The following is a 13,474-nucleotide window of genomic DNA, read 5'->3' on the forward strand; positions in this document are numbered from 1 at the left end:
TATACTACTGATGTTCTAATGATACAAAGCTGGTTGAAAATCGGCAGAGTGTTCCTTTAACACTTTGCTGGTTGAAAAAACAAACAAAAAAAAAAAACATCAAAATTTCCAAAACCTTCAGGACAAAATTCAATATTCCAGAACTTATCCAAGAGCTGGAAAAAAAATCAATTTGACAATTTCATGACTACCATATTCCATGACTGTAGAAACCCTGCCTAAAGTTGGTTTGTGCCAAATGTTAGACATCCTCCCAGTCCCAGAGAGAACAGACAACCTCCCAAGGCTAAAGGATGTTAAAGGCATCAATCTACAGTATATCTTGTCACATCTAAACAGCTCACAGCTGAATATCCCTTAATAAAACAACACTGCCGTCAAATCAAAATTCATCCACACATCCATTTGCAGCACCATGTCCTGGATCAGTGTTAGATGCAAGGCAAATATAATGTGTTCATATATATACTGTATATTACAAACAACTGTGGAGGAACCTGTAGTGTAGCAGGCGGTACATCCTAGCAAGACCAGACGACTGTGTTGTAGAGGATGAATGGATAAAAAGTGTTTTCAAAGCACACAATCCCAAGTGTGCGTGTATGTGTAAGTGAGTGAGAGAGAGAGAGAGAGAGAGAGAGAGAGAGAGAGTGTGTGTGTTAGTTTCTGTCAGGTAAAAAATAAACCAAGCACATAGGGATGTCTCAAAAAGCCACAACAGGCAGTGTCCCTCGTCCTTATCTTGTGGGAGTAGGATCAGACTTCTTCAAAGAACGCCATCTGAGACATGTACGCCGAATTCCGCTGCAAAAAGAAGATAAATATGAGCTGTTTGGAAGTGGGAAGCACGTGGCTGAGGTGCAGCAGCCTGTTGCACCAGCTGAACGTAAGTTCTCTCTTAAGTTGGGGTGTAAAGTCCACACTAACTGGCTGCTACGTTCAAACTAGTTAGTTTGACACTAAAGTTGTGTCTTTGTTTAGTTGCACCACGGAGACGTAAGATACATCTTAACTAGTAGACCCTAAAGTCCATACTAACCAAAATACTGTCGCGGAAAATGACGTTTTCACTTCCTGTAGCCAATCAGTGAAAAGCGCGGTGGAAACGGTGTTTATTTACCGTTGTTTAATTAAGTGGAATGAAAACAGTCGGGACATGTTGCCCACCGCAAGTTAGTGCTTTCATATTTCATCAACACTAACCAAATGAGAACGTTATTGAGTAACGTTCATTTAGGTTCATATTACTGTTAACGTTAATCTGTGAGCCCCTCATCAGTATTGTAGGCTAATTTACCACCATCCTGCCTCGCTAAATTGTTGCGGTTATTTTAATTTGTATGCAGTGCTACAGCTTGTGGGAAACAAAAGCGTGAGTCATAAATATCAAAGGGTGTAATAATTGAGCCTATTGCCCTAGCCAGTGTGATTTCCAAAGTATTTGAAATGGTGTTATTAGATCGTTTAAATTTGTTTATATCCAGCACTGACAATCAATTTGGCTTTAAGGCCAAGCATAGCACTGATTTGTGTATCTATGCATTGAAGGAGGTTGTCGAAGCCTATAAAAGGCAGAACTCCTCTGTTTTAGTTGGTTTCATAGATGCATCGAAGGCTTTTGATCGAGTCAATCATCATAAGCTGTTTCTAAAATTAAGCAGGGCTCGACATTAACGGCTGCCCGGTTGCCCCGGGCAACCAAAAAAAAAATAGGGCAACCATTTCTTGGCCTTTGGTTGCCCCAGGGGCAACCACGTTTTAACATGCAAAAAAATATGTACAGCAGCAAACAGCAAAATATACACCAAATAAATATGTTTTAATACTTGTTGTGAGTGACATATATGTGACATTTTATTTAGAGATGCTCCGCAATTGAGTTGGCCTCTATCGGCTTTGATCGGCGTTCTCAGCCGATCAGATGCATTCCAGACAATTAACTGTGCGCACCTAAAATGACAACTCCTCTCCATTCCAGTTTGGAGCGCACTAGCTTGCAGCAGGCTGCTGTAACTCAACATGTCCGTGGAGTGGAGATATTTACTCTTGAAACACCAAAAAGCAAGACAGCAACTTGTAATGACACGAAGGCTAAAGTGATTACTGATAAGTTGTCCGTGTTGCCATGTTATTATCGCTGCGTCTCTCTCTCCCTCTCTCTGATGTTGCATCAGATGATAGCAGTAACGTTATGGAGTGAATCATACATAGCAACAGGTTGTACTCATTTACACAAAACATTTCAGTGAAAATAAAAACACAAGAGACGTATCTCGGCAATTAAATGTATATTTATTACTTTTCACGGATTAATTGTTTGTAACCTGTCTGCTGCATGTGAAACGGCACATCCTCGTCTCTCTGTAATGCGGTGTGCTCTAGATAGACGAGCCCACTAGACGAGCCGTTCCAAAACCGGAAGTCCCCAGATGCGGAGCGTACCACTTGGTAGTTTCTGGAGGGGCTTTCCGGGGGATCAGACCAAGTGTTTAAAGTGGCAGGGGTGTTTAATTGTTGGTTTGTTGAAACGATGGTTGAAATGTTATTTAATACATTTGAGTGGAAATGGAAATGTCTAATGACCTAATTGTTCTTGTTTATGAACCAGGTAGCTAATGTTATGAGATAATTAATTACCAAATACTAATTATGTCTCTTAGCAGGAGCCAGCTACAGGCAGAGGGTCCTTCTCTAAAGCAGCAATGCCTAAATAGTTCAGATTTGATTCATATTTATCCTTTTTTGCCTTGTATATTTCCTTCAATTTGTCTGCTTTTTTCAAGTTGTATTTTTCTTTCCTATTTTCTTCAATTGGCCAAATTTGTGTCTGTACTGTAGGCCTATATGCAAGAAAAAATAGCTATGGTATTGGAAAAATATCGGTATCGGCATATCCAAATTCAGGCATCGGAATCGGATCGGAAGTGAAAAAAGTGGATCGGTGCATCCATACTTATGACTGCATAGTATCTTAATTACTCAAAATATAAGGCGACTAAAATTGGGCAACCATATTTTTATTCGGGCAACCAAAAGCTCTTGCCAGGTTGCCCCTCCGGCAACCACTTTTAAAAGTTAACGTCGAGCCCTGTTAAGTCAAAGAGGTGTGCCTGGCAGCATAATACGCATACTGGCATACTGGTATGCCAACCAGAGTATGCTGGTAAAATGGGGCAATAGTGTCTCTACCCCTTTTTGTGTTGGTAATGGGGTACGGCAGGGGGGGCTACTCTCCCCTGTTCTCTTTAATTTATATATGGATGATCTCTCTGTCCAGCTAAGAGACTGCAGAACAGGATGTATGATCGGTAACGCCTTGATTAACCACCTTATGTATGCGGATGACCTGGCGATCTTCTCCCCCAGCAGCGCTGGGTTTCAACATCTGCTGAATATCTGTTCTGATTACGGGGTCCAATTTGATGTTAAATACAATGCTAAGAAGAGTGTTGTTATGATCTGTAGAACGAAAGAGGACCGGGATCTTGCTTTTCCTGTCTTTCTTTTGTCTGAGCATGCTCTATGTGTCTGTGACAAAACCAAATATCTGGGCCACTTCATTACTGACCATATGGGTGATGATGATGATATGTATAGACAGCGGCATGTGTTATACATTCAGGCTAACATGTTGGTCAGGAAATTCCACTCCTGTTCTGATGATGTAAAGATCACACTCTTTAGGGCTTACTGTACCCCTATCTATACTGCCCCCCTGTGGGCAAAGTTTAAGAAGGCAAGCATGCATAAACTTCAGGTTGCCTAAAATGATTGCATGCGCATCTTGCTGAAAAAGCCCAGGTGGAGCAGTGCTAGTGAGCTGTTCTGTAAGGCGGGGTGGCCACTTTCCAGGCGCTCCTGAGAAATCTGAGGTACAGGTTCATCTGTAGATTGAACGTGTCTCAGAATGTTATTATTAAGTTGCTCACTGATCCTGGGCTAAGCACTGTGAGATACCAGTCACATATGTGGAAATTCTGGTATGACTCTCTTTTATAATGTACTTTTGTTCTTTTATTGTGCCCTTATGTGCTTTTTGTAATTGTGTATGTGTCATCTATGGACCAAGCGTCTGCCAATAAAGGTTTGATTGATTGATTGATTGATTGATTGATTGATCACGGAGAGCGCGTTGCGGACGATGCGCCACGGTGCCAAGTTGCAATCCGTGCCAACTGCTATTCTTGACTTTACACCTAGTAAGACGTAGGTGTAAAATTTAAGTTCTAACTTATGCCGACGTAACTATTTCACTTGGTGCAACCCAAATATTTTTAGTAGTGCGTAAATTCGGACTTAGTGAGACTTTACGTTCAAACTAGCTCACGTTTCAACGTATGCACAGCTGGTGCAACCCACTGCAGGTGTATTGTGAGGAGATGTGTATTCCTGGTTCCAAACTCAACTGAATGGGAAACACTAAACAGCACAGGAAAGCAAAATCATATCAATGATAACTAGAGGGCACTTGGTAGAGTGCATACCTCCGCCACAGCGTGTTACGTGAATCCATTTCGAACGTAGGCGCCTAACCTGTTTGTGATTTGCTACCCCCATTGCCATGCCTCCTTTTGGGCAGTGGGCATGGAAAGTAGGGGTGTCGCGGTACATGTATTCGTCCCGTGAGTTCACCGTACGGGCATCGCGGTTCAGTACGTGAAGCGACACGACGAATACGTCAAATCCAGAAGCACCTAAACGCTGTTTGAACGCCAGTGAATACGCCACAGAAGAAGACACACCAAAACAACACAAGGGTCATAGAAATCCGCGTTCACAGAATGGAACGTTTTGTGGAGAGGAAACATTACCGGGGGTCGCTCCAGAACAGACAGAACAAGCGTCCAGCTGCTCTCTCGTTAGCGTCGTCAAAAAAGTGCAGAGCAGTATCCTAATGACTTTTATGACTCAGGCGATAAGCTGTTTTGCAAATTCTGTCAACATCAAGCCAACGAGGTAAGCTTGCTAATGTAACGTTCCGTAGCCGCGACAAAGTCCTTTATAGTTGCACGTTGCGGCTAAACGTTACATAACACTGACAAAGCTGTTAACTTGTAAACAAGCAACTTACATCGCGTGGGATGACAAGCAAGATGCGGGGAGGAAGAGGGGATGACTCCTTGTCATGTTCCAATAATCCATTAGATGACCGAACGTAATCATTATGGTAAACAAAACTTGCATCCAATAACGTTAAGGCGCTGACACGGTTCTTTCCCGTACTTACTCGGAAAGTGAAACCCACCCCGCTGTCTGTCAGACAGTGGGGGTATTATATCTTTCAACAGTAACTAACAACTTCTTACAACATGAATAAACAAACGGAAACGATTATAAAACAAATGATTGGTCTTTAGTAGGGGTGTCACAATATATCGTCCCACGAAATTTCGCGATAGTAAAACGTCACGATATGTATCGTTGAGATGAAATCTCATATCGTGGAGAAAAAAAAAAAAAAAAAAAAAAAAACTTTTTTTTTTTTTTTTTAAATAGACAAAGAAACGTCTTTGTTTGTTGAAGTTCAATGTGTGGAAAGTAGTTCAGTTGAACAAGTCTCTGAAGAGACACATGAGAAGTTATACAGGAGAGAAACCATTCAATTGAGTTTCTGGCAAAACTGTTTACTTGACAGGAAAAACTGAAGATGCATAAAAAATAGACTAAGAAAAGTCTTGTTGTTTGAGTTTGAAGAAAAACTGAAGATGCATAATGAGAATTTATACTGCTGAGAAACCTTTTAGTTCAAAGTAAATCTAAGTGACGGTGTAACTCATTCTATTTCAAGATAAGCCTTATCTCCAATCTCATGTTTTTTCTAGTTGTTATTGTAATAACAATTTCCCACAACAGCATGTTTTGTATTTGTGCATTTCAAATAAAATACTACTTTTCCAGTCATATATTGTCATTATTCAAGTTTAAAAAAATATTGTTAAAATCGTATCGTATCGTATCGTTATCGTGAACCCAGTATCGTGATACGTATCGTATCGTGAACTGAGTGTATCGTGACACCCCTAGTCTTTAGTGAATGATCTCAGTCATTACAGCATTGCAGTAGTAACAGGCTTGCTGTCTAATCTTAACGTTGTTGTTCTTCTGCCGTTTTATTCTTCTTCTACTGAACATGTAGGTATTTTGACGTTGACTAAAGAAATACTGCCGCCTAGTGGCCGCTTTTAGATAGGATTCCAAATTAGTACTTAAATCAAACACATCAATAGCAAATGCTACATAAAACAAATACAACAGGGGGAGGGGTTGGTAGGCTACTCCACACATGCGCTCGGTTTACAAACTTGTGTACAATAAAGATTTAAAGTGGGGGGAAATGCCTTTGCCCTGTCAAACAGCTGGAATCAAGGATCAAGGATCAAGGACAGACATCTGAGAGGGAGGCGCACCCCACACTTTGAAAATCACCGCTCTAGAGTAAAACCTTTTTGTGGGGATTGCCTAGATCTCATAAAATTGTGGACATGTATTAATTCCCACTTATTAGACACTACTTCTGATGGTAAAATTAGCGTAAAAAGCAAAACACAGAATTCAGAAAAATTCAAAGGGAAAAAAACAGAATTTGGGATTTGTTGCACTTTCTTTCCCCGTTGTACCGTATTCGTACCGAACCGTGACCCCAGAACCGAGGTACGTACCATCCGAACCATGACTTTTGTCTACCGGGACACCCCTAATGGAAAGTAAATCAGTCCTTGGCACTAGAGATGCTGCGATCGAGATTTTTCAATTCCGATCCGATTCCGATATTTTAGCCTCAAAACCGATCCAAATTTCGATACCCGATTCGATACCGATTTCGATCCGATACCGATACAGCACATATTTAAGCCTCTCTATGCTGTCTGATAGCTAGCAGGCAACAAACATTTTTAGCTTTACTTTTTAGTACTGATTTTGTAGTCTGGAATGTTAAATAAAAGATTAATCAAGTGATATTACTCAAACAGAGAACATAACCTCCCCAGAATAATAGTCAACAAGTTCCACAACAGTAGGTTATGAGAAAAACGTACCCATTTATTTTACTTTAAGTAAGATGACATCAGCTGCGGTGGCAGAGGCAGCACTGACATTAGTTGTGAGCTCTTGAAAGGGGGTGAGAACCTTGGATGTCTTCTCTAACAGCCCCCACTGGTTTGCTGTTATGGCTCATTTCCACCACATTTTACTGCCCTGCACAGCTCGTCACCAGTCGGCTCTACTTGTTTCGGCCCGATGGACGTTTTGCTTCCACCGCGGATCATCTGCCCCCGCCCACAGCTGGTCGTCATAGCGACCGCATATCTGTCCTTCGCCTAATAGCCGAAGTAGGCTATAACATAATGTTACAATTAAATCCATCCACATAACTTTTAAACTGTTTATGAAATACTGGTGCCTCTAAATGACCTACAGTGTACATGGGCAAATGTGACAATCGGCCAGGAGAATGGATATCACTTTGTAGTTAGTCAAACTCACAGGCATGCGCTGCGCTGCGCGGGGACGAGAGAGGCGCAACAGAGTGAAGCCTGTACCCCGCGGCCTCTCACCAGGCAAGACCGCGGCTTCACCAAAGACCCGCTGCGGCCTAGCGGAGCGCTGCAGCCTGCACTCAGCTACAGGAGCTCCCTGAGCAGCGGACTTTTTTCTCTCTCAGACAATTGAACACCCGCCACGATTTTATTTCACCGGAGGCGAAGGCAGCAACACAAAAGACTGATGAAAATATACATAACAGAAGAGAAGGTAAGCCCACTAAACTGGTATGCAGCATTGCATATGACAGTCAGTAGACAGAGTAAACACGATTCTGCCTGACCAATCAGTCGTCAACAATGTTTTCACGTCACCGTATGGTACCGGGTTCACAGAATAGAACCACGACGAGGCAGGTACGAAAAGTAGCACGACTCGACCCCAATACAACCCGGGCTAGGATAGTTTTTAGTGGTGGAATGAGACCAAGCAAGTTTTGCATTTGGCTGTTGGGTCCCCTTCGCTTTCTAGTGTGTAATATTCCCACATGGCAGACATCGTTGGGTTTTTTCGCTCGCTCTCTATGCCGTTGCCGTGTTCCGTGTAGTGCTACGGTGATACCAGTTGGCTAGCTGCCTGCTACTAGAAGCCCTGTTGTAACTTGTGATCACGTGGCCTCTGTGTGGTGCTGCTGCTGCTGCTGCATGCTGGATAGAAATCCTGGAGCGGAGTCATGGAATGGAGTGCTTATATCGGAGCCTTGGATCGGTCATTTTCGCTGGAATCCGATCCGATCCATGTTTTTTGGCTGATATCGCGCCGATATCCGATCACATGATCGGATCGCAGCATCTCTACTTGGCACATGACCAGCCTTTCTACAAAGTTTTGTGGTGTTACATGAATCCGTTTGGAAGTTAAAAGCCTTTCTGTGATTGGACATGCCCATTGCCAAACGCCCTTTTCACTAGCCAAATGCTGGTACATTTAAAACTAGGGATGAATTGACCACTGCCTGAAGAGCAACACTGTGTCTTCCCTGTACTTACGTTGCTGTGAGGTACATGTATGTAGTGAGGCTGCGGGACGTATCTCAGGCATTCCTGAGATATTGCGTTAACAAGCTTGAAAATGGCGTTCGAGTGGTCGCAGTGACCTTGACCTTTGACCACCAAAATCTAATCAGTTCATGCTTGAGTCCAAGTCCATGTTTGAGGCAAATTTGATGAAATTCCGTCAAGGCATTCCTGAGATATCGCGTTAACAAGCTTGAAAATGGCGTTCGAGAGGTCACAGTGACCTTGGCCTTCTTTGACCACCAAAATCTAATCAGATCATCCTTGAGTCTAAGTCGATGTTTGAGCCAAATTTGATGAAATTCCGTCAAGGCATTCCTGAGAAGTTGCGCTAACAAGCTTGAAAATGGCATTTGAGAGGTCACAGTGACCTTGGCCTTTGACCTTTGACCACCAAAATCTAATCAGTTCATCCTTGAGTCCAAGTGGATGTTTAAGGCAAATATGATGAAATTCCGTCAAGGCATTCCTGAGATATCGCGTTAACAAGATTGAAAATGGCGTTTGAGAGGTCACAGTGACCTTGACCTTTGACCACCAAAATCTAATCAGATCATCCTTGAGCCTAAGTGGATGTTTAACGCAAATTTGATGAAATTCCGTCAAGGTGTTCCTCAGATATCGCGTTAACGAACATCGTACTGACGTATGGACGGATATACGTACGGACAACCCGGATCCATAATGCCTCCGGCCTGGCTATCGCCGGCGGCGGAGGCATAAAAATCTCGCACAATGCATGAGCTCCAGTTTCCATTGATTTTATTATCCCCTGTAGTTACATTGCTGTGAGGTATGTAGTGGGGCTGCGGGACGTATCCCCTGTACTTATGTTGCTGTGAGGTATGTAGTAGGGCTCCGTGATGTATCCCCTGTACTTATGTTGCTGTGAGGTCGATATTACGATTTATTGCGATTTTTTTCTTTTCTTTTTTCAGTTTGTTTGCTTTTTTACACTAGATTAGAACATGGGAAAAGTTGAATCATACACTAGAGACTGTATATTATATATCATGAGTAGAGCTGGGCGATATAGTTAAAAACAGGGGCGGACTGGGATCATAATTCAGGCCGGGCATTAGATACCAAGCAGGCCAGGCCGATATGGGCCGACGCGCGTGAAATTTGGGCCGTTTGAAGCCCAATTTGGGCCGTTTGAAGCCAGATTTGGCCCGTTTGAAGTCCAATTTTACAATGAGATGCACCCACTTTAACCCTGTAGTGTAATTATTACTTCAGACTAACTAATAAAGTAATAAAACCACTAGTAAACCAGTAGGCGGTGCCTGGCCTGCTGTTCAGTGAGTGGCCTGACTGCAAGCACCTAAATCTTTTTTTTTTTTTTTTTTTTGCGATTATCGATTCTGGAATAAAAGATCGATTCAAAAAATCGTGACATTAAAAATCGCGATACTTAGGTGAATCGATATTTCCCCCCACCCCTAGTATGTAGTGGGGCTCCGTGATGTATCCCCTGTACTTATGTTGCTGTGAGGTATGTAGTGGGGCTGCGTGATGTATCCCCTGTACTTATGTTGCTGAGAGGTATGTAGTGGGGCTGCGGGGCATATCCCCTGTACTTATGTTGCTGTGAGGTATGTAGTGGGGCTCCGTGATGTATCCCCTGTACTTATGTTGCTGTGAGGTATGTAGTGGGGCTCCGTGATGTATCCCCTGTAGTTATGTTGCTGTGAGGTATGTAGTGGGGCTGCGGGACGTATCCCCTGTACTTATGTTGCTGTGAGGTATGTAGTGGGGCTCCGTGACGTATCCCCTGTACTTATGTTGCTGTGAGGTATGTAGTAGTGGGGCTGCGGGACGTATCCCCTGTACTTATGTTGCTGTGAGGTATGTAGTGGGGCTCCGTGACGTTAGCCTAGGTAAACCCAGCCACCACGTGACCTGCTCTCTCAGTTCCTGAGAACAGGTCTGAGAGCAGGTCACGTGGGGGATGGGTTTACCCAGGCTACCGTGACGTATCCCCTGTACTTATGTTGCTGTGAGGTATGTAGTGGGGCTCCGTGACGTATCCCCTGTACTTATGTTGCTGTGAGGTATGTAGTGGGGCTCCGTGACGTATCCCCTGTACTTACATTGCTGTGAGGTATGTAGTAGTGGGGCTGCGGGACGTATCCCCTGTACTTACGTTGCTGTGAGGTATGTAGTAGTGGGGCTCCGGGACGTATCCCCTGTACTTACATTGCTGTGAGGTATGTAGTAGTGGGGCTGCGGGACGTATCCCCTGTACTTACATTGCTGTGAGGTATGTAGTAGTGGGGCTGCGGGACGTATCCCCTGTACTTACGTTGCTGTGAGGTATGTAGTGGGGCTCCGGGACGTATCCCCTGTACTTACGTTGCTGTGAGGTATGTAGTGGGGCTCCGGGACGTATCCCCTGTACTTACGTTGCTGTGAGGTATGTAGTGGGGCTCCGGGACGTATCCCCTGTACTTACGTTGCTGTGAGGTATGTAGTGGGGCTCCGGGACGTATCCCCTGGCCTCACTGCGGAGGGTGTAGAGGTTGGCCTGCTGCTGCTCCTCCAGCTTCAGAGACTCAATCTCCGACTTCAGCTCCTTCAGCTGGTCCTGCAGGTGCTTACTCTTCTCCATGTACTCCAGTCTAGAGCAGGGAAGAGGGAGGGGGAGAGGGGTGCGCATGGAAGCATTAGTATTAATATATTACAGGAAAATATAAACAAACAGATCCACCTCTTCATGCTGTCTTTTCAAAGTGTCGTCAAAGAGGATTGAACTCTGGCTTACCTCTCTCTCTCGATCTCCATCGACAGCCTTTTCATGTCAGAGTCCTTGAAGTCGTGGCGACTAGATGCAGATTCGTAGGCAAGGTCGCCTGCCTCCGGAGGAGGAGCAGGGGGGGTGGAGTAGGCTGCTATCAGCTGGAAAATCACAAACGTATGTCAAGTCACCAAAGATACACACGAAACCTGCCAACCTTGGGGAATATACTGTGTGTATATATATATATATATATATATATATATACACACATGATACATAGTGAATAGTTTTTGGTTCCATTTCCATTCCACGTAGTAGTGCCCTAATTTTATTTTGCATTATTCATTCAATGGATAGTACATATTTCATTGCACTATATGTTTTTAATTTCAATGTGTACTATTTTGCAGTTTAGCAATTTGCACTATATTACATTTATTACATATTTATTTCTGGCATCAATGTACTTGCAGTACATTGATGCCAGAAATAAATATGCTGCTACATGCTCTAAACTTTAAATTTCATGAAACGATTATTTTTGAGTGAATTATCATCTTAATTGTCTTTATTTTTAGTTGGCACATGCTTAAAACAACTTGAAGCTAAATTTAGAAGCTGATGATAGCTAAATCAGAGCGATTGAGTAATTGTGCGATAAGCTGCAATTTATGATCCGATTCGTCGACTAATCGTTGAAATAATTGCTGACTAGTCAACTATCAAAATAATGGTTTGTGGCAGCCCTATATCACATTCGCTAACCGGACGCTGTTTGAACAAGTCGGGATGTTTGGCCAAGTTGGACGCGTTGCTCCCTTCGCCTGCGTAGTTGTCAAACAGTAAGCAAAGTAATTCCATATTTTGCTATTTTTGTGCATCTGCTTTATTCACAATCTGTGGTCGTCTGTGAAGACCGCAGCAGCCATGTTTGAGAGGCGGAAAAAAACAACTGTTTATACGCCCACGGCAAGGAGTTGAAGGCAAGTCATGACCCGCCCTTCTCTGCTTCTGATGATTGGCTAGACTAATTCCTTTCATCGAGTGGATTGGTCAGATCATCACCACAGGCTGAAGTAGGATTCACAACACAGGACACACTTAGATATTGCATGTGCACCATTGAATTCACAGGCGTCAATGCCGTTTTGCGTAGTTTTAACTGACAAATCGTACCAGTGTACTTTGATGCCAAAATGCGTGCATGGTACGAAAAATGCGTGCAGGTTGGCAGGCCTGAGGTACACAGCATTTGCTGCAGCTAAGGGGGACTAATGGACTTGGTTGATGAAATGATTAACAATTTGGATCTATACTTTAGAGATAGTGAATGATCACCCTACTACCGCCTCCCTTTACACACACATACACACACACACACACACACAGACCAAGGATGAAAACTTCAGCCGTTTTCCACAGATTGCTACATTACAGAAATCTGCCCAACACAAGGAAGCACCGTCCTTCACAAAAACATCAGGGACAACACAAAGAGCACACAACAAGCGCTATCATCATCATCACCACAGGACGTCACTGGTGCGTACTGGGTACGTGGTTTTGGTGATCTCCAGCAGCTTCTGTTTGGCTCTCCGCTCGGCGTCCTTCGCCTCCGTCAGGTCCTGCTTCAGGTGATCTGCCTCCTTTGACCTGGAACCAGAAGTGTGTTTAAGGTCAAGGGAACACAGTAGTAGTGCTATAACTACTACTATTAAGGAGTATTATTAACAACATATGTACTTTTGAAGCTATTTGTGATACTTTAAATAGACAAATAACTGCACTCCTAGAGCTTGCAGGGGGTTTGGTGTAGGGCTGCACGATTTATAGTATTTTCATCGTCATCGCGATATGAAAATGCGCGATGAACACATCGCAAAAGTCACGTGTTATCGCATGTTTTTTTTTTTTTTTTACAGTGCACATGAACGCAACATGCAAGATACCGGCTGAATAAGTGTCCAAATGTTCATGTCATACTGGCCAATACTCCACTTCTGTTATAACATTTCAGTCTGGAATATGGAATATCTTTCAATAATCATTATGACTAAAAGGCTAAAAGTAATCTCATGTGTAACAAATGACTGTTCTACATTGAAGTAAAAATGTAAATAATTAACTTGTTGGTTTTGGATTTTTTTTAGCTTCAAGAGTGCATTTTTGTTCGTAT

General features: G+C 43.2%; 1 protein-coding gene across 2 annotated transcripts in view; it reads right to left on the reverse strand.

The window, feature by feature from the left end:
* Positions 1 to 222: 222 nt before the first annotated feature.
* Positions 223 to 13,474, reverse strand: part of nf2b (NF2, moesin-ezrin-radixin like (MERLIN) tumor suppressor b) — an 85,931-nt gene continuing 72,679 nt past the window's right edge. Inside the window, exons 14-17 of one of the 2 annotated variants that reach the window (XM_083649229.1) lie at positions 12,849 to 12,951; positions 11,323 to 11,456; positions 11,014 to 11,179; positions 223 to 804 (exon numbers count right to left, since the gene is read on the reverse strand). In XM_083649229.1, coding sequence (XP_083505355.1) covers positions 757 to 804; positions 11,014 to 11,179; positions 11,323 to 11,456; positions 12,849 to 12,951 — 451 coding nt within the window. In that variant the 3' untranslated portion in view covers positions 223 to 756. Of the gene's footprint in view, positions 805 to 11,013; positions 11,180 to 11,322; positions 11,457 to 12,825; positions 12,952 to 13,474 lie in introns of those variants that run through there. The other variant, XM_083649230.1, reaches the window with a different exon arrangement.

Source organism: Poromitra crassiceps, assembly GCF_964638095.1.
Source record: "Poromitra crassiceps genome assembly, chromosome: 1".
Lineage (NCBI taxonomy): Eukaryota > Metazoa > Chordata > Actinopteri > Beryciformes > Melamphaidae > Poromitra > Poromitra crassiceps.